Source organism: Canis lupus, chromosome 3 (assembly GCF_011100685.1).
Source record: "Canis lupus familiaris isolate Mischka breed German Shepherd chromosome 3, alternate assembly UU_Cfam_GSD_1.0, whole genome shotgun sequence".
Classification (NCBI taxonomy): Eukaryota; Metazoa; Chordata; class Mammalia; order Carnivora; family Canidae; genus Canis; species Canis lupus.
The window spans coordinates 54692448-54712840 of NC_049224.1; the positions used below are offsets into that span (position 1 = coordinate 54692448).

Sequence of the window (20393 nt, forward strand, 5' to 3'; positions counted from 1 at the left end):
GTCCTTCCTGTCAGTGCCTGGGTCAATCAGTGGCCAGCCGGGCAAGTGGAAACCACTGGAGATATTTGAGGCAGAGCAGTTTTAAAGGAGGGAATTGGTTACAAAGGTATTGGAAGGCCTGGAAGAACAAAAACATGACAAGGGTGTTACTCAGGGACCAGGAAGCTGTCCCAGGAGCCACACGCCTCATTTTGGAGCTGCTAGAGCTGCTGTCCCCCGTCCCCTGCCCCATTTACTCCCGCCACCATCCCAGCTGCAGTCACTGCCACTCGCGCGGCCTGAGCCAGAGTGGCTTTGCCCTTCCTCCTGCCTTCTGATCTCTTTGACACCTCCACTGGCCTCACCAAGCTAGAAACCAGCTCATCGTGGTTGGGAGTGGGACAGAGGGAATGCACCAAGGACCCAACGTCATACATGGAACAGAAGCATGTAAGATGAAGATGGACAGCGTAGGTTTCAGAGTCAGAGAGGCCTAGGTGTGACAGCAGGCAAGTCACCTTCCCTGTGTGGGCTTTAGCTTACTTGTTTATAAAATAGGAGTGATAACACATCTATCCTGGAGCACTGGTGTGAAGCCTTAAAAGAAAATTATTATTATTTTTAAAGATTTTGTTTATTTATTCATGAGAGACACAGTGAGAGAGGCAGAGACACAAGCAGAGGGAGAAGCAGGCTCCTTGCTGGAAGCCTGATGAGAGACTCGATCCCAGAACCCCGGGATCATGCCCTGAACCGAAGGCAGAAGCTCAATCACTGAGCCACCCAGGTGTCCCTTAAAAGAAAATTATTATAAAAGAGCTTTAGCACAGTGGCCAGAAGCCTAGAAGGGACTTGGTTCCTGAACATACCCTGCTCCTTCCTCTCACTTCAGAGCCTTTGTACTCTACTTTCTCTTATCTCGGCCTGGAATTTTTCTTCCTATTTTTTTTTTATCTCATTACTTCTTTTTTCTCATGGTTTTATTTATTTATTAGAGAGAGAGAGTGATAGAGAGAGAGTGGGGGGAAAAGCAAAGGGAAAAGGAGAAGCAGACTCTCCACTGAGCCGAGAGCCCAATGTGGGGCTCCGTCAGGGGCCCTGGGATCATGACCTATGCTGAAAGCAGATGCTTAACCCACTGAGCCACCCAGACACCCCTTATCTCATTACTTGTGACTCATCCTCCTAGTCCAGATAGGACACTTGGTTGCAAGAGACCAAAAACTGGACCCAAAGAAACTTAAACAAAATCAGAAGTCATTGGCTATTATATTAAAGCTAAAAAGTCCCAGCATAGTCCTGACATCATGTATGGCTTCATCAGAGGTTCAGCCAATAACATCAATACTCATTAACTCTGGATTGGCTCATGTGCCTATCTCTAAATTAGTTTCCATGGTCAAGGAAGTGGCACATGCTAAATGTTCTACCCAAAGAATTTGAAGTGATAGTAGGAGTGATTGGTTTCCCAGAGGAAAATTAGGTATAGTTATAAGGAGGATGAATGGTGTCAGGCAAGAAAAACAGCTCTCTACCCATTTTCAGCTCAGGGAAAACTTCCTGGTGCTTACTCTCCTCTGTCCAAGATTAAATCATTTCCTACCATGATACATACTCAGAGCTCCTTGTACGTCACAACACTCATGAGCTAGTAATTATGCTCTTGTGAAGTTACACGATGCCTGCCTCCCGCCCCAGATTATGAGCTCTGTGGGGGCAGGGGCTCTTTTGTTATCACTGTATCCCCAGTATCCTACCCAGTGCCTACACATGCCGGATGCTAAATAGAGTCTGTACATGAAGGGATGAATATGGAACCCTGGTTATGATGAGGCCCAGCCTGTTACCTTGACTTTTTCCAGCTGCACAGCTACTTAGGCCAGATTCTTCCCCGCCTAAAGTCTTCTCTCTCCTTCAACCAGGCTTGAGGACACATAGGATGCAACTCCCCAGAGAAGAGAATGACAGTTTTCCCTTTAGATCAGAGATGGGTAAATGGGGGTGGGGTGAGGGGATGGGAGAGTGAGGGGGGATGGTTAGACCCATAACTCCAGAGGGTGATTCAGCCAGCAGAAGCGGCTTGATGAATCAGGAGAGGAGGCAGGGGACAAGGGGGGTTACTTTGGATTAAAAGCTTTAAGAAGAGTGATTCATGATCATTGCGGCTGACATTTAGAAAGCCCCAAATACTTTTGGTAACCAGTGTGCCGCTTTGCATTTAGCCTCACATTTATCCTGGGAATGGAGCAGCCCCCAGTGGCTCTGGGGAATATCATATTTCACTTTCTGCTTCTCAAGTGTCAGGGATGTTTGGCTCCTCAGTTTCCCGTATGTAACTTGTTATTACCAGACTTTATTTTCATGGAAGCTCTTGTATTGTGGGGACAAGTTGGCCTTTGGTGTCAGATAGGGCACAGTTTGTAACCTGGTTGCGCCATCTGCTATCTGTGTGATCAGGGACAAGTTATTTAACCTCTCTGAGCCTCCATTTCCCTTCCAATAAAGTGAGGCTGATAATGCCAGCCTCACAGGGCTTTGGGGAGATTTAGATGAGGCTGCTTCTGTGTAGGTTTAGCCTAAGCTGAAGCAGAATGGTGAGAGGAGAGGGAAGGGGCACATGTGCCTGTGACGGAGGAGAAGGAACCACAGGACTCTGGTGTCTCCCTTCTGCCCAGTGTGGGCATGAGTGTGAGTCCCCAAGAGGACCTCTGCGGACCGTAGCTGGAAGGGCTCCCTGCCCAGGTATAAACTCGGGGAGATGTAAGGCAGAGAATGGCTTCAGGGCCTAGGAGACAATGTGACACATCGTGTGTGTGTTCGCATGTGCATGGGTGTGGAAATGTAGGATGACCAGCCAGCCTGGTTTGCCTGGGACTGAGGGGCTCCCAGGATGCAAGGCTTTCAGTGTTAAAACTAGGAGGGTCGGGATCCCTGGGTGGCGCAGCGGTTTGGCGCCTGCCTTTGGCCCAGGGCGCGATCCTGGAGACCCGGGATCGAATCCCACGTCGGGCTCCCGGTGCATGGAGCCTGCTTCTCCCTCTGCCTATGTCTCTGCCTCTCTTTCTCTCTGTGTGACTATCATAAATAAATTTAAAAAAAAATTAAAAAAAAAAAAACTAGGAGGGTCTTGGGCAAGCCGAGACATGGTTGGTCACCCTGGAAATGTGCCTGTTCCCCACTCACCTGGAGCCCAGTACCTGTCACTTAATGTGATTTTTGTCATTATATTGTCTAAGTGGTCATTGATTGTCTATAGCACTGCTCTTTTCCTTTGAATTCTGGCCACTGCAGAGAAATCTTTTATCTTAATATCTTTTGGGTTAATTTCTAAGTATCTTGGATAGAAGCTATATTACCTGCTATTTTTTTAAAAATATTTTATTTATTTATTCATGAGAGACACACACACACACACACACACACACACACAGAGGCAGAGACAGAGGCAGAGGGAGAAGCAGGCTCCATGCAGGGAGCCTGACGTGGGACTCGATCCCAGGTCTCCAGGATCACACCCTGGGCTGCAGGCAGCACCAAACCGCTGTGCCACCGGGGCTGCCCTATATTACCTGCTATTAATGATGAATTTTATTCTTGGCCCAGTATCTGTACTTTAATTGCTAAGTCATGTCTCATTGTACTTCTCAGAGCATCTAGACAGCATCGGATAATAGCAGCCATGCTTGCTGCCCTGTGTTTTCTGATCCTGTTAGTTATGCTCAAGGCGAGGATTTCTTGGTCTTGGGACACTCTTTAGAAGCAGACCCACGAAGTTCCAGCCTTGGGAAGTGTTTCGGTGCTTCACTATTAAGTATCCTGAAAGCTCTTATCCAGAAATAAATACTTTATTATATTATGAAGCATCTTTCCATTTTGAAAAGAGTCTCTATAGAAGGATGGGTGTTGGGTTTTATTAAAGATCTGCATCAGCCCTGTTTCTAAAAAACCTTGATGTTTTTATCTTTAAAATGGAGGTGAGGGCATGGTGCCTGGGTGGCTCAGTTGGTTAAATGTCTGCCTTCAGCTCAGGCCATGATTCTGGGGTCCTGGGATAGAACTCTGAGCCCTACGTCCAGCTCCCTGCTCAGCAGGGAGCCTGCTTCTCCCTCTCTCCCCCTGGTCATGCTGTCTCTCTTGCTATCTCTCTCTCTCTCTCAAATAAATAAATACAATCTAAAAGTAAAATGGGGCAGGGTCAGAGGAGCAGGAAGGATAATAGTAACCACTTTATGGGGCTGTTATGAGGAATAAGTGAGCTCATAAGGTGTTTATGCGAGGTGCTTAGCAGACAGCCTAATACAGGCTGGCAGGTGTCACCGCTGTCACAGGGCCAATCTTGATATTTCCTCCTCCAGGCCAGGAGAGCCTGTGGCCCACTCCTCCCCCACTTCTCCCCTCAGGGAGGGGTGGCCAACAGTGATCTCAACCCCAGAAGCCAAATGCTTTTTTAGGTGGAATTTGGCTGAGAGCCACAGGCTGGTGGTTGGGAAGCTGGATAGGTTAAGATGAACACCCACTCTACTGGAAAGACACGGAGCAGAAGGACCTTGAGGAGCCTGGCTGTGCACCAACTAACTGGCTGAGGGACCATAGCTATCTCCTGACGCTCTGTGTGCCCGTTTCCAGAGGAGGTGATCTCTGAGGCCTTTCCCACCCATGGAGGCGGTGAAGGATACCCAGGACTGAGCTGGGGTGGATGGTGGTGGTGGTGGTAGTGGTGCTGGGTCCAGGGCAGAGGCAAGCAAGGACTATCATTCTGACATAACAACATGAGCTGCAGTAGCAGACCCTGTGAATTTCTCCTGGGACACCAGATTCTTCTACATACTCCTCTCCCCTATGCACACCTGAAAAGTGCACTTTTTAAAAGAAGATTGATTTATTTGAGAGAGAGAGCATGAGCAGGGGGAAGGGCAGAGGCAGAGGGAGAAGCAGACTCCCCACTGAGCAGGGAGGCCAATGAGGGGCTCGATCTCAAGACCCCAAGATCATGATGTGATTGAAACCAAGAGTTGGGTACTTAACTGAGCCACTCAGGCAGCCCAAAGTGCACTTTTTAGAAGCATTAGGCAGGACCAGGTACAGAATTCATGCAGCACAGTCCAAAATGAAAATGTGGTGCCCCTTGTTCAACAATTATTAAGATGGTGACAGCTTAGCAGTAAACCAAGAATGGGGGCCTTTCCAAGCATGGGGCCCTGTGACTCTCAAGTGTCACACCCCTGAAGCCAGCCCTGGGAGTAGGGATGGACCCCTGGGACACTCTCTGTTAGGAACTTGGAACAAAGAATGTTCATGATGCAGTGGAAACCAACAGGGTAGTCACAGGACTGTGAAAACAGAAGCCAGGGGTCCACAAGCCCTAGGCAAACCTTGTTCGGAAGGTCAAGGTGTCAGGATCGAGAGGTGGTCCTAGTGGCATCTTGAGCCCTCCTTGCCCTTCCTGTCTTTTGAGGAAATTGACCAATAAGTACCTACATTTGTTAAGCTAGGTGGAGTTAGGTTTCTGATATTTACAATCAAATTTGGCAATGTTAAGAGTTCTGGACTTTATCCAATTGGTGGGAAAGGAATCGGACCCCCTTGCCTGGTGGGAAAAGGTAGGTGGAGCCAAGGAACAGGGCATAGGGGGCATGTAGGTACTGGGGACAGAGACCTTTGTTGGAAACAAAGAAGCCTAATTCCAGGTCATTTTGAGGAAGGGAGTCAACACTGGGTTGTTAATTTCAGGTTCTAGGTGAACCACAAGTACCAAGGTCTGGAGCCAAACAGGAGAGAAATGCAGGTGCACATCTGAACTGGGAGGTAAGAGAACAGTGAGTGTCCTAGGGGCTTTCCTCCATCATTCTAGCCTCTAGGGGGCGCTCCTTCCTCCTTACAGTTCTGGCCTAAGAGTGGTCACTGGGTTTCTCCCTTATCTGAGAAAGGCTGGAACAATCAAATACATTTTACCAAAGGTGTGGGAGTTCCAAGAGAGATAAAGATAAGGAGGCCTGTCGGTCTAGAGAGGATGACCAGGAGAGGTCTTGCATCTGGGGCTGGTTGCCCCCCACCCCCACACCTTATCCAGGGGCACAGGAAATATCCAGGGAGTTCCCCTTCTCAATCCTTCATCCTCGGCTGGGCTCCTTCTGTTTTCATCCCTTCTGGAACTGGCATAGGGTGGGACATACCTTTTGACCAAGCAATCCAACTTTTAGGAGTCCATCCTACAGAAAAAGATACATTCAAGGATATTCACTAAAGCTCTGTTTGTGACATTGAAATACTTCTGTGTGTGCACACATGCTTGTAATATATTTAACATAGAAACAAGTCTGGAAGCAAATGGTCCAAACAGTTAGCAATAGGGAAGGAAGGGAGAGAGAGAAGGAAGAGAGACTTTCCTCAGGCTCCGCACACTTTACATACTTCTAAATTTTTTTTTATTTATTTATAATAGTCACAGAGAGAGAGAGAGGCAGAGACACAGGCAGAGGGAGAAGCAGGCTCCATGCACCGGGAGCCCGATGTGGGATTTGATCCCGGGTCTTCAGGATCACGCCCTGGGCCAAAGGCAGGCGCCAAACCGCTGCGCCACCCAGGGATCCCCCCTACTTCATTTTTAAAAACTATTTTCCCAGCATGTATTCAGGTGTAAATTACAGAATGTGTAATGTTAAAATGATGGTATATAAAAGTCACATGATACAAAGCTTTGAAAGAGAAATTAAGGTGATGAAATCCGATGCACCGATTTGTAGGGGTGTGGATCCTCCTGGTGATTTCATGCCCTCCACAGGTTCCCAGAAGGCTGGGGTGGGCCTGGAGGAAGGTGGTGTTGAATGCGCCTGGGAGAAAGTGGTGAACTAAGGAAGGCACCTGGGCTCAGTAGTTGTTCTGGGTATTTGACACGGGTTAGCCTCTTTAATCCCAGGGAGGTAGACGTCATGAATCCTAGATTTATGATGGAGGAAAGCAGCTCTGAAAGAGGACACAGGGCAGAACTAGGATTCAGACCCCAGGGCCCAGGAGCTCTACCACTGGCTCTGCTTCCAGGCCAGTTCAACGGGGGAAGGCAAGGGGAGTAGGGAACTGGTACCCGTGGCACAGTCTTTGAATGGCTGACCCCTGGTTGCAAAAGGCCGCAAAGCCAGGAAGAACTGGCTTAGGAAGGATCAGCTTTAGTGGCAGAGGTGTGGAAACCAGTAGATTCTGATGTTAGATAAACAAAGCTGTGTAGGACTACAGGCCCTCATGTCTCTAATGGGAGGTGGGCTGTGAGCACCATGGAGTCTCCTGGGAATGACTGTAGCTTGGGAGAGGCTGGGCCTGGCATCTACCTTTTGGTTTATCTCCTTTCCCAGCCTCACTGACCTTATGCTGACCCTAGGAGTAAGAACTGAAGTAGATGTTTAGCTACAACTCTAAGCCTTATGGGAGTCCAGCAGCTCTGCCTGGGGGAGAGGTACACTGGGTAGAATGGATTGGGTCTGGGGGTAGAGTGTGTTCTACTGCATGTAGACCTTGGAGGTGTCCACCTGGCTGGCATGATGGGGAGTGCCTCTCCTCCAGCAGGATGGGGATTGTTCGTGAGCTCCTTAGGCATCCCCCAAATGGCAGGATTCTTTGCAGGGGCCTGGGAGTCCTGGGTGAACTAGTGGGTGGCACGTGCCAATGACGTTTGGGTTACTTCCATCAATGTGTCCCTTTTCTGTCCACTGTCATGGAGGCCTGGGGGAAGGGGCTTTGTAGGGTGAAGTGTTCAGGGACCTTAGGGTGCAGCTTATGGCTGGGGAAGGTGGAGGCAGGGTAGAATTGATGTTAGGGGCTTGAAGCTGAGGGGGGTGGGTTGTAACTTCTTAGAGCACCCCAGGCTGAGTTCCTGAGCGTGGAAAAAAGTGAGTGGGGCTTGCTGTGACCCCAGATGACGCCTGTCTGCTCTTGCATCCTTTTTAGCTTTAGGGTTTTTTAAGTCTAGGGTCCCCAAATTGCAGAGCTGGAAATGAGTGCTCCTCTCCAGCAGGTCTCTGGGAACAGAGAGGGTGAAAGACCAGCTTGCCAGGGCATAGGGAGCCAGGGAGACCCAGTAGGTGGGAACAGGGAAAAGCAACCCACCCCCTAATTGGCACAGGGTTCAAGGATTTCCAAGGATAGGCCAGGACACAGACATGCCTGCTGAGGGAGGGAGGGACCAATGAGGGAACAGCCCGGGGTTGGAGAAGGCAAGGTCAGTACCAGAGTCGTCAAGGCCTGACTTCTAGGCCAGGCAGGGAGGACAGAGGGCACTCGGTGGACTTTCATGCACTCTGGTGGTTCAAAGCATTTTTCTTCATGAATAACCCTTTATTTAGAAGGGTCTAGATTCTGTCCTGAAAATTACCTTCTAAAATCTGCAGAACAAAGGCAGAAAGCCCTCTGCTATATAGGTGGAATAACGGGTGATGGTAATAAGAATCTTTTCCTGTGTCTTTCAAGGCATCTTCATTGAGCCGGTGGTACTTTTACAAGGTAGGAAAGCATAAATATAATTACTGCTTAACGTGCTTGAACCTGATAATGCAGTCACGTGCCAGTGGTTTGGGCCAGCCCGGCTGGTAGAGAGGGCTAGAGCACCAAGCCACTCTCGGGTTTCCCCGCCGTTGGGCTCCGCCGCCGTCGGACACCGCCCGGTGGGCACCTCGGGCCCGGGAGGCTGCGGATCCCCGGTGTCCCGGCGTCCTGGTGTTCGGGCCGCGCAGGGGACCGGGCACCTGAGCCAGTCCCGCAGCCCCAGCGCCAGGGCAGGGACTCCAGTCCGGAATGCGCCTCCGGGGCTTCACAGTCGCCGGCCCGAGGCGCGAGCGGCGGCATCTCAGGGTCGCTGCGGGGCCGCTTTAGGAAAGGTGTGGACGGCAGCAGAGGAAAGGGGGGGATCGGCCCCCGGGAGTCGCCAGGAGGGTGGGACTGGGGGCAGGCCCGAGGTGGGCCGCTCGGGGGGCCGGCGGTGGTCACCCAGGGGCGTCGTCCTCCTTAAGGCCGGGGCTGGGGCTGGAGCCTCGGGCACAGAGAGGTTGCGTGGCTCGCCCAAGGTCACACAGCGGGCTGGTGTGCGCGCGTGTGGGGCGGTGTGCGGTTCTGACAGCGCGCCCGGCAGCCTCACGGGCCACACCTTGCTCTGCGGCCGCGGCGTGGCGGCCGCCGCTAAGAGCCTCGGGGTCTCGGGCGCCAGGTGAGAACAGGACAGCGCGCCCCCCTCCTCCCCCCGCCTGCCTGGAAACGGGGCTTTTCAGTGCCGCCGCCTCCGGGTCGCCCGCGCAGCCTGGCGTTGGCCTTCCAGGTCGCCGCGCGCGAGGGGGCGCACGGGGCGCTGCGGCAACGTCCGGACCCCGAGCGCCTCCCCTCCCCCACCCCCCGCGCCCCAAGCGGGGGTCCTCCCGCCGGCCTCGCTCGTGAACGCTCAGCGGCAGTGACCCGCCCGAAGTCCCGCAGCGGCTGAAGGACGGAGCCAGGATTCGAACCGAGCGGTCCGGACTACGGTGGGCTCGAGCCCGAGGCGGCCGTGTGTCCCTGGGCGAGTCCGTTCCGTCCTCGGGGCGGCGAGACCGCGCGTCCCCTTCCCGTCGTGGCCGCGCATGCCCGGTCTCCGGCGGCGCCGGGAGGTGGCGGCGGGCGCCCCAGCTGCTTTGCATTGACGCCAGCACCCGCTGGAGGTCACCGCTGGGGGCTGGGCGCGGCGTGCCGCGCGCAAGACCCGGCCCGGAGCCCGGAGCCCGGAGCCGGAGCCGCGTCGCTAGCAGCTCCCCGGTGAGCGCAGCCGCGCTGCGTTTCTCGACGGCGCGGCCCTAGACCCGGCCAGAGCCCGCCGCTCCGTCCCGCCGCCCCCACTCGCCCGCCGCGGCCTCGCCGCCCCAACCGGCGTCCTTCGGCCGCCTCCCCCCCAAGGCCGGAGCGTCTAGGCCAGCCTTCCCCGCCGCCGGCGCTCGGGCCAGGGGCGTTTCTTCGCGGGGCGGCGGCCCAGCGGGCTGAGAGGCGCGGGCTGCGGGCTGCGGGCCCGGGGAGGCGGCGGCGGGCGCGGCGGGGAGCGCACCTCCCCCGGGCGGCGGGCGGGGGGGGGGGTCGCGCCGCCCCGCGGCCAGGGCGGCGTCGCTCGCGCGGCGAGGACTCGCCCGCTCCGGGGTTGGGAGAGCGCAAATCTCCTCCCCCGAAATTCCCCGGAAGCGCGGCGCGGCCAGGCGAGCGCGGCGATGTGAGGGAGGCGGCCGGCGGCTCCCGCCTCAGGAAGGGCATGTTCGGAGGGGCGGCAGCGGCGCGCCTCCCGCCCCAGCGCCCCCTCCCCAGCGCCGCCGCCGCCGCCGCCGCCGCGCCCGCACCGCGATAAAAGGGGCGGCCGCACTTCCTGACGCGAGACCCGCGCTTGCCGCCGCCCGCCCGCCCGCCCAGGCGGCGATGACACGGCGCCCGTGGCGGCCCCGAGGCGCCGGGCGGGCCGTTTGCTGACCGGATCGCGGCTGCCCGCCAGCGTGTCCGCCGCGCCGCCGCCAGCATGGGCTGCGCCCCGAGCATCCACATTTCCGAGGGCCGGGCGGTGTACCACGGCGGCAAGGAGGCCGAGGACGCGCCCGCCGCCGCCGCGCCGCCGCCGCCGCCGCCGCCGCCCGCCGGCCCGAAGACCACCGCCTCGCCCCGGGCCCGCGGCGCCGGCCTCGCGGAGCCCGAGCCTCGCGACGGCAGCGGCGGGAAGGTAAGGGGCGCCCGGCTCCGGGTGACTCTGGCGGGCGGGCACCGGAGCGGCGCGTCCTCCCACCCCCCTCGGTGGGGCTGCGAGCGGGACGCCCTCGGGGCCGCGGCGGCGCTGCCCGGGGCCCTCCGACGTCTCGGCTGCGGGGCCCGCCGGGAGCGCGTCCCGGCCCCGGAGCGGGAAAGCCCCCGGCGGGGGCGGGGGCGGGGGCGGGGGTGGGGGTGCGGCGCGCCCCGGACACGTTGGAGCCGCGTGAACTTTGTTCTGTGGGTTCTCGTGCTGGAAGCGGAGGCTTCTCCCCGCGAAGCCGCGGCGCTGGTCCCGCCACCCTGCTTTGTTTCCCCCCGTGAGCTCTGCACATGCACGCGGCTGCAGTCTGCCGCTTTCTCCCGGGCTGTTACACCGCAGTCGGAAGGCAGCACCAACTCCGCTGCATTGATTGCACATGCATCTGAGGCTCACGGTCATTAGCGTATGTGTCGCGTTTAAAGCGCACGTAATGAGAAAACACTATCGGAAACGCGGTGTTGGAAGCATTCAGCAGAACGAAGTTAATTTTTTATTAAGTGGTCCGACCGGGACGTTTCGTGGCTGTTTTTCCACCACTGTGTGTCTTCTCCAGCGCGCAGCGCCTCTGCGTATGTTTCGTCCAAGTTTTTAAGCTTAGTCTTCCGTACGATTTCCCAAAGGAAAGATAATGGAAAAGGAAAAGGAAAAAAAAAAAAAAAAGGTGGGGTGGTGGTGGGGAGGAACGATGTTCTTTAAGGCACACAGCAACGGCTTCCCAGTCCTCTGGTTCGAAATTGTAGAGCTGGAATGCATGCGGTCATGTTTTATTAAACTAGAAAAACAGTTCTGGTGTGCCTGGCCTCAGATCACTGATCATCCCTCTCTCCTTGCTGTCTGTCTGTCTGTCTCTCTCTCTCTCTCTCTCTTTTTTTTTTAGAAAGTCATTTGCAAAATTGTCTGGGTTTTCTGGGGATTGCTAGACCGCCCAACTTTGATACCGTCTGTTCACTCTCTGTGTTAGATTTCTAGCAGTCGGCCCTGGAGCTTTTTCTGACCGAAAGTGAAAAGTCTTTCTCGGTGTTGCGTAACCCACATGAAGTGACTTCCCACCCCTCCCATACATATCCTAGGTGGAAGTCTAACTTTGCTTTGATTATCAGAAGTTGGATCCCTTCTGTGGATTCTTGAAGACACCTACAATGGTTTTAGGCTGTTAACCCAAGTTGCTCCTTATGTCAGTGTAATGCTTGGACGTTAATCCTAATTGGCTTATAAAAAGCATTACACAGGTGAAGTTGAATATGCAAGTGTTAACATTGGAATAACGCTTGGAAATCTTGCATTAACTAATAATGAACTTTTAGGTCGCCAAATAAGCCCTTTTGGAAAGAGGCCCTGTGTCTTGACTTTTTGTGGGGTTGTGGTTGTCCTAAAATTCACCTGTGTGTCTTATAAGCATCTCCACTGCAGCAGCTTGTTCTTCTGCTCTCCACAGTGTCTGTAGGGCTCCTGAGTGTTTAGGATTCTTAACGTATTCTGTCCCATTGTCAGACTGTTGTCTTGAGTTGGGGCCCAGAAAAATACATTTGTCATTTACAGTGCTTAAGCCAATGGCATGCATACATATAGTAGGTCCTAAATAAATATTTGCCGAATTTGGTTCTTTATTGTTAACTGAATGATGAAACTTTCAGTCGCTGGAATTTTATTCCATAAAACCTCCCATATAGGCTTTAAGGTAGCATTAGTATTTCCAAAGGAGGAGTCAAATTATAAGTAACAACACCACAACCACAGAAATGCTTGTTAGTCACAAACTGTACATGTTGATACCACATCTCAGCTACAGCAGTTTGTATGTAGGCATTTCAGGTAACAGGGCAGAGGTAAATATCAGCATGTCTTTTAGATTGTTATTTTTTCTTTAAGGGAAGGAATCTATTATTTTTTTAAAGATTTTATTTATTTTTAAAGATTTTATTTATTCATGAGAGACAGAGAGAGAGAGAGAGAGAGACAGAGACACAGGCAGAGGGAGAAGCAGGGAGCCTGACATGGGACTCGATCCCCGGTCTCCAGGACCAGGCTCTGGACTGAAGGCGGCGCCAAACCACTGGGCCACCCGGGCTGCCCATAAAGATTTTATTTTTAAGAAATCTGTACACCCAAAATGGGATCCAGCTTGCAACCTCTAGATCAAGAGCTACATGTTCCAGCAACTTAGCCAGCCAGGTGCCCCAAGAGAATGAATCTTTTAAAATTATCACATACACTCTAGAAATCTAAAAATGCATGTTTAGAGAAGATAAACTTCCAGTAATTTAGCAAAATCAAATTATAATACAATTAATTTGAATTCTATTGTATTAATATACCAAGGTCCAGTTTTAGTTCATAAAAAATACGTCTTGGGGCACCTGGGTGGCTCAGTTAAGTGTCTGCCTTCAGCTCGGGTCATGATCCCAGGGTCCTGGGGTCGAACCCCCACTTCAGGCTGCCTGCTTAGCAGGGAGTCTGCTTCTCCTTCTGCCCCTTCCCCTGCTTGTGCTCTCTCTCTCAAATAAATAAATAAAATCTTTTAAAAAATTTCCTCCTAAAAATAAGTAAATTGCGTATCACTGAGTGAATTTCAAAAATAGTTTGGGGAAGTTTTTGAATTTCAGTAGTACATATAGAAAACACTAGTTAATCAAAATGCTTGGGAGATGGATAATTGCATTTTTAGATTAAGTAGTGTGTAGCCTATGCCGTAGTGTATCTCACATGTGTTCCCTGAAGCAATTTGTTGACTATTAAGTGAAAAAAGGAGCCATGTCAAAATATATTTGGGAAATACTGGCTCAGACTAAGTTTGGCAGATTTCTTTTATTCCGGATTTGTCAGAAAATTTAATATGTTTAAGTATACTGTCAATCTCCAAATGCTGTTTAGAGTGTGCAGCATTTCTCAAATGTGTTGGATTATAGAGCATTTTTATTGAGTTAGATCTTAGACCACATTTTAGGACATGATTCCTAACATAAGATACCAATATTCAAAGTACAAGAAATATACTTAACAGTGTAACACAATAAATGTAATTTGTTTCTTAATGATTCCAAAGGTACTTCAGGATCTTGTAATACATTAGGCTGGGTCATCTTATATGAACTTATTTAAGTATTACTAAAAATGTTCTGTTTATTCATTTCAGGAGTTGTAGTCTATGTGGTTACAGATAATGAATGCTGTGTTCAGTTTGAACACTTACAGTTTTGTTTTGTTTTTAATCAGCTTGAGCTTTAACTGCAACATTTCACTATTTTCTTGCCAGTCTTTGGATTTACTTGGTCTTCCCTTTCTTTAGCTCAGACTTGAGTTGCCCTTGAAAGATTTGAGTGTGGAGGGAGGAGTGTCGGAAGAGAGCCTGTCTCCCCCTCCCCCTTTTGCAAACATCTGGTACACTGCTATGATCCACCCCCCCCCCCCTTGTCATTAAACAGTTAGCTCCATGAGGGTGGCAGTCATGTCTGTTTTGTTCACTGCTGTATCCTCCTCCCCCACCCCCCATAGTGGGCCTTCTACAGACATCTGTCGAATTAGAGAACTCCGTGAACCAGGCTGGAGAAGTGGAAAATCCACCCAGCCCATAGAAAGGAAATAGAAACCAGTTTTAACTAGAGTAGAGGCTGGAGGATATAGATCTGGTTTTGTGGAACTCTCTGGTTATTGCTCTTTCAGAGCATTTATACCAGGGAATAATATAGTTCCACCCTGGTGAGCAGAGTAGATTTCCCTTCAAAGATGGAGGGATTAGAGCAGCTGGATGGGCAGTGCACAACAGGTGGCAGATAATAGCTGGTCACACACTCACCTCTCACCCAGGATCCCTGGCCTTAGAGCTCAGAATCCCCTCACACAGACTTGCCATTTTGTCTTTAGTCTTCGCTTCTGTCATTTTCTCCTCTGTCCCACAATTTTGTCTTACTATGTTTTTTACCACCTTCTCCTTCTCTTCCTCCTCAAAACTGGACAAACCAGCTTAGTGCCCCCCAAAGTTTAGTAGTTTCTTAGCTATGGAATAAAATTTGCTGCTTACTCTTCATGTACAGAGTGCGTTCATCAAATTTTAATATTTTCCTTAAGTGAAGCAAATTTCTCTTTGTGTGACCTGCCTGATTTTTTTCCCCCTACTAGGGGTAATTGACTCTGGGTAGATTATGGAATTATTGAAAGTTTCCTTCTGAAAATGTAGTTGACAGAATGAGACCTAACTTTATATTCCTGAAATATGTGACTATAATTTATCTTTGTAGATACTGCTTTTTATATTTTCTTGAATTCTTATTACACATATAAAATATTTTACATTTATATTCCTTATTGTTTTGATATTTAGTATCATTACCACCCTAATATGAAGTGTGGTTCTTAAGGTAGATGTTTTGAATGTTACAACTCTATTAGTGCAGACCTGTGCTGGGCTAGCCCAACCCTTCTTGCTGAAGTGAGAGTTTGGATGAGGCCTGTAGTCCCTTCTGGCACAAATGTTCCCTGTTAAATGGATTATAACACTGGCTCCCCCCCCCCCCCCCCCCCCTTTAGTACAGCTTGCCCAATTGGGATGGGCTCTTTAATAGGGGAAGTTTCATGATTGAGTCTACAGGGTGAGGCAGATGTCTCAGAATAAACTAAAATGTCTTAAAGGACAGAACTTTTTAAAAATTAAAAATCCAAGAACAGAAGGCAAAGTTGCTTAGGACATGAGTAATCCCTTGATCTTGTCCAAGGTCAGTGGCTTTAGCCTGGTTTCTCAGTACAGTGAGGTGATAGGAAGCACTGGACTTAGAAGTTCCTGGAGAGTGTAGACTATTCATATTCATGATATGCACCATTTCTTGGATGCTTCTGATGATACAGGCACTGTGCTGAATGTCTTACAGATGTTATCTCATGTAATCCTTGCAACCCCGTGAGATGACTAGTGTCATTTCCATTTTGCAGATAAGGCGTGGTAGGTTAGAAACTCACCCACGCTCATGCAGTTAAGCCTCTATTCAAATCCATTGCTCCTGGGCTGTCTCTGTTAACCCGTCTCCTTTATATTTCTCCGTCCTCTGGCTCTCTGCTAGGTTGCAGATGTCACAGGTCCACCTGGCTTTTGAGCAGGCATCCTGAATCCACATTCTCAGGATTTTAAGTCGTGACTTGCTGGGAAAATTGGCCCCAGCCCTGCCATAGGTTCCCTAGTTTTTGAGAGTTGCAGCCCTATTTGGCCCTGCCCCAGTGGACTGAAGTCAGGCATTCATGAGGCCCTCTCATTTATTCTCTTTGCTCTCTGGCATGAGTTGGCAGGCATCCCTCTGGAGTCCTCTTTGGTCTCCCTTCTTCCTGGTCAGGCTTCAGGTAGACTTCCTGAGCCAGCAGCCCCCTTGGAGCTAGTTCTTCCCATCAGCCTTTGCTCAGAACATAGCACACCTACCCCCAACTCTGCAAGTCAAGAGTTGCATCATCAAGGCCCAGCCCAAATCTTTCTAGAGCTCCTGGTTGTACTTGCACTCTCCGTTCTCTGCTCTTAGGCTCTTCCCCCTGGAGCCCCTGCAGGCCTGGGAAATCTGACTTGAGCCTCCTGCGGGATGATAGGCCTCTTGAGGACAAGGATGGTGTCCTAGATTCATTCCAGTTCCCAAAGTAGTTAGCACACTGAGTGAATGTTTGGATAAATACACCAGTCTCTAAGGCTGAAAGGGCTTGTATTCATGTTCCATAGGTCCATCTCACCTTGTTTAAATTTAACAAAAATTGTTGGGGTGTGTTGGATATGCGTTAACAAAAAGCCAAAATACCCTGAAGCTAGTGATTAATGTGTGGGTGATTGCTAAAGCTTTTGCCTTCAATTCTGGCCGTGTTTGGGTTGAGCAATGTTCCTGGGTCCTCTCCTTCTGTTCTACTTTTGTTCTGCTTTGGTAAGAAGAGTGGTGGAATATCTTGTCAGAGAAGTGTTTTGACAAGTTTTGTATTGCAGTTTCTTAGCTACAGGCATCATATGCAGTTTATGCATCCACGCAGACAGGAAGGATGTCACAGATTCCCCTAAACTTTGAAGATGGCTTCAAAAAACTCAGGGAGTTGGGCTTGCCAGCACTTTTGTGCTGAATGGGTTTGAAGTAGACCTTGGCTCTGTTGAATTCATGCTTTTTCATTGTTGGTTGTGTCTGTCACATGTGTCTGGTGACAGTAGCTACTTTGCTCCTCTCACTCTGCAGGTGGGATGGCCCAGAGAGCTAGTGGCGCAGTTTCCCTGTTGCCTTCTACCACCTGGAGGTGATGGTAGCTCCCCAGTGGGATGTGTTTGAAAGAGCATAGAAGAGCCAGAGACATTCAATTCAGGTCCAGCTCTGTCAGACACTGGCTGTGTGAGATTTGCCAAATTCCAATCCCCAGTTTTTTCAAGCATAAAATGAGATCAGAATCCTCAGGTTTTGGTGAGAATCACTTAAAATAATCTGTGTAAAAAGCATTTTTGCAAACTCTAGGGCACTAGCATGTGTAAGGATCGAACTTTCTTTTTCAGTCACTTCTCTCAAAGGCAAACTTTGCTCAAATATATCTGCTTATTTTTTAAAGCCAATCTCTTCCTTTTGAAAATGTGCTTTGTCTTTAATATTGTGAAAAGTTTCAAGCATATGGTAAAGCTAAAAGAATGTGTACCCCTCTACCTCTTACCTAGATTTAGTATTAACATTTTCCCATCTGTGGTTTATGACCTCTTTCTATCCCATTGTCCATCAGTGTTTTATTTTTGCATGTGTTAAGTTCCACACATCAGTGTACTTAGCCCCTGGCTTCAGTATGCATATCACTTACTAGAGCTCAAAATTTGTTTCCTTTTTGTTTGACAAATGTATATACCATCTAGATGCAAATCTCTGCCAAGATACAGAATATTACTGTCTGCCAGTAGAAAGTTCTGTGTGCTCCTTCCTCATTTCTCACCCCACCTGCCAGCAACCACTGTTGTGATTTTTATCCATTATAAATTATTTTTGCCTATTCTAGGCTTCATGTAAATAGAATCTTAAAATATATATTCTTTTGTATAAGGCTCCTTGTACTCAGCGCAGTATTTTTGTGATCTATGTTGCACACGCTAGTTGTGTGTTCTTTTTCTTGCTAAGTAGCGTTCTGTTGTTATGACTAGAACCCAGTCCACCTCTTCATTCTCTTATTGATGGATAACAACAGGGCTCTTCCTAATTTTTGGCTATTAAGAATAAAGCTGCTATGAATATTCTAGTATAAATTATTTTGTGGATGTGTGCTTTCATTTCTCTGAGGAAAATACCAACTGGAGTTGCTGGATCACAGGATAGTTGTATGGTTAGCTTTATCAGAAGCTGCCTGACCTTTTCTGACTTGGTTCTACAATTTCACACTCCTGCCAACAATGTATAATAAAAGTCCAGTGGCTCCACATCCTTGCCACTGTTTGGTGTTATCAATTTCCTAATTTTAGCCATCCTGGTGGATGTGTAGTGGTTTCTCATTGTGGTTTTGACTTGCATTTCCTCGATGGCGAATAATTTTGAGTACTTTTTATGTGCTTATTGATTACTTATGTAACTTCCTCTTTGAAGTTTATAGCACTTTTTTTCTTAAAAGGAAATATAAATCCTTTCATGACCTCTGGGCAAGGAAGGGCTTATTAAACAAGTTACCCAAACCATTTGCCATAAAGGAAAGGGTTGACAAATTCAACTACCTTAAAGTGCTTCTCATCATAAGAGATGAAAAGGAAGGAAAGCCATAATCTGGAAGAGAAAATTTGTAACACATAATACCAATAAAGGATTAGTATCCAGAATATATATAGAACTCCTGTACTTCAATTAAGAAAAAGACGGCCTTGGGGATCCCTGGGTGGCTCAGCGGTTTAGCGCCTGCCTTTGGCCCTGGGTGCGATCCTGGAGTCCCGGGATCGAGTCCCACGTCGGGCTCCCGGCATGGAGCCTGCTTCTCCCTCCTCCTGTGTCTCTGCCTCTCTCTCTCTCTCTCTCTGTCTATCATAAAAATAAGTAAATAAATCTTAAAAAAAAAAAAAAAAGAAAGAAAAAGACAGCCTTGTTGAAAAATAAAGACACAGACCAGCCTGTTATTTAAGAGCAAACCAAATGGCTGATAAACATACATGAAAAGATGTTTGACCTCATTGGGGAAATGCAGATTAAAGCCACAATGAAATAACATTTTACACCCAAGAATTGGCAGACATTTAAAAGTTTGACAGTATTTTGAGGCAGTCTTCAACACTGTAGGTAGAAGTATTCATCCACTTGGGAAAACCATTGTCATTACCAGGTACAGTTGACTGTGTGACCCTCTGACTTAGTAGTTTCACTTAGAAACACACATGTGAACTAGAAACGTGTACAAGAATATTCCTAATAGCACTGCTTCTAATAGCAAACTTTTTTTAAGCTCGAATATCCATCAACAATATAATGGATGAGTAAATTGTGATATACTCAAATATACTCAAAAGGGATACTTCACAGTTTCGAAAACAAATGGGTTGTAGCTCCAGATGTCAACATAGGTCAATTTCAAAAACTTAATGTTGAGAGAAAGAAGTTATAGAAGAATTTATAAAGTATAACTTTTTAAAGCATAATAGCTAAACTGTGTATTTGGGAATAGGTAGGGATGTACACATAGATTTTAAAGCTATACAGAAAAACAAGTAATTACAATGAAATTCACTTAGGCAAAGAAAGTTTTAAGTACTAACATGATTAACGGATTAATTTCCAGCACCTTTTTTAGAGAATGTAGGACTATGCCGGCCCTGGCCTTAGGGCACAAGTAGTCAGTCCTCTTTTGAAAGATGGGACAGGCCTCTGACCTGAAAGTGAGGGACGGAGAGCGTGTTTAGAGGACGGGCAGGAACTTGGTCTGGATTGGTCATAAGGTGCAGAGAGAGCACAGGCCAGACCCCTCTCCCCTGCCTGGGAAAGACTGGAAGGATCTATATAGGTAGAGAATAGGGGGATGTACATGGGGGTGGGAGGTGTTGGCTTGTTCTGCAGAATCTGGGGAACCTGACCACGGGTAGGAGGGCCTGAAAGCTGAGGGAAGGAGTTTGTGAAGGCTATCCTATAAACCTCTACAACTCCCAAAGGCTTCATTTTCAGCAGGGTAGTTACAGAACCTATTTTAACCTATTTTATGAAAATTTTTAGGAGGAAATTGCAGAGGCTGGGGTAAGGAAAAGCTAGAGGTGGGGCACTGCCCAGGGGTAAGGGTATAGGGTCGGACCAGGTACAGATAGTACAGGTAGTCTAGTGTGGGGGGTTTGGGAAAGGAGGAAATGAGTGAAGGAAAAACTGGCAGGCTAGGAGATGGACCAGACATGGGGAGTGAGGGGCAAGGGCAAGTGTAGTGTGGGGATTTGGGAAAGGAGGAAATGAGTGAAGGAAAAACTGGCAGGCTAGGAGATGGACCAGACTTGGGGAGTGAGGGGCAAGGGCAGTGGAGGGTGACTCAGGGGCTGCAGTTTACCAGCTTAGAAGGACTGTGGCAACATGTCACCATTTGTAGAGTGCTCTACAGTTTACCAAGTGCTGTTTTATTACATCATCTCATTTAATGTTCCCCAGGTTCCTGTGATATAGGAAGGAGGGATTTTCTTGTCCTTGTTGAAGACCTAAGGTAGCAAAAATGTATTTAT

At 49.2% G+C, this 20393-nt stretch overlaps 1 protein-coding gene across 3 annotated transcripts in view; it reads left to right on the forward strand.

Annotated features, from left to right (window-relative positions):
• The first annotated feature begins 10468 nt into the window (after positions 1-10468).
• PDE8A (phosphodiesterase 8A) overlaps positions 10469-20393 on the forward strand; it is a 156529-nt gene continuing 146604 nt past the window's right edge. For all 3 annotated transcript variants that reach the window (XM_038532922.1, XM_038532923.1, XM_038532924.1), the window contains exon 1: positions 10469-10681. In XM_038532922.1, the coding sequence (XP_038388850.1) occupies positions 10484-10681 (198 nt within the window). In that variant the 5' untranslated portion in view covers positions 10469-10483. The remainder of the gene's footprint in view (positions 10682-20393) is intronic.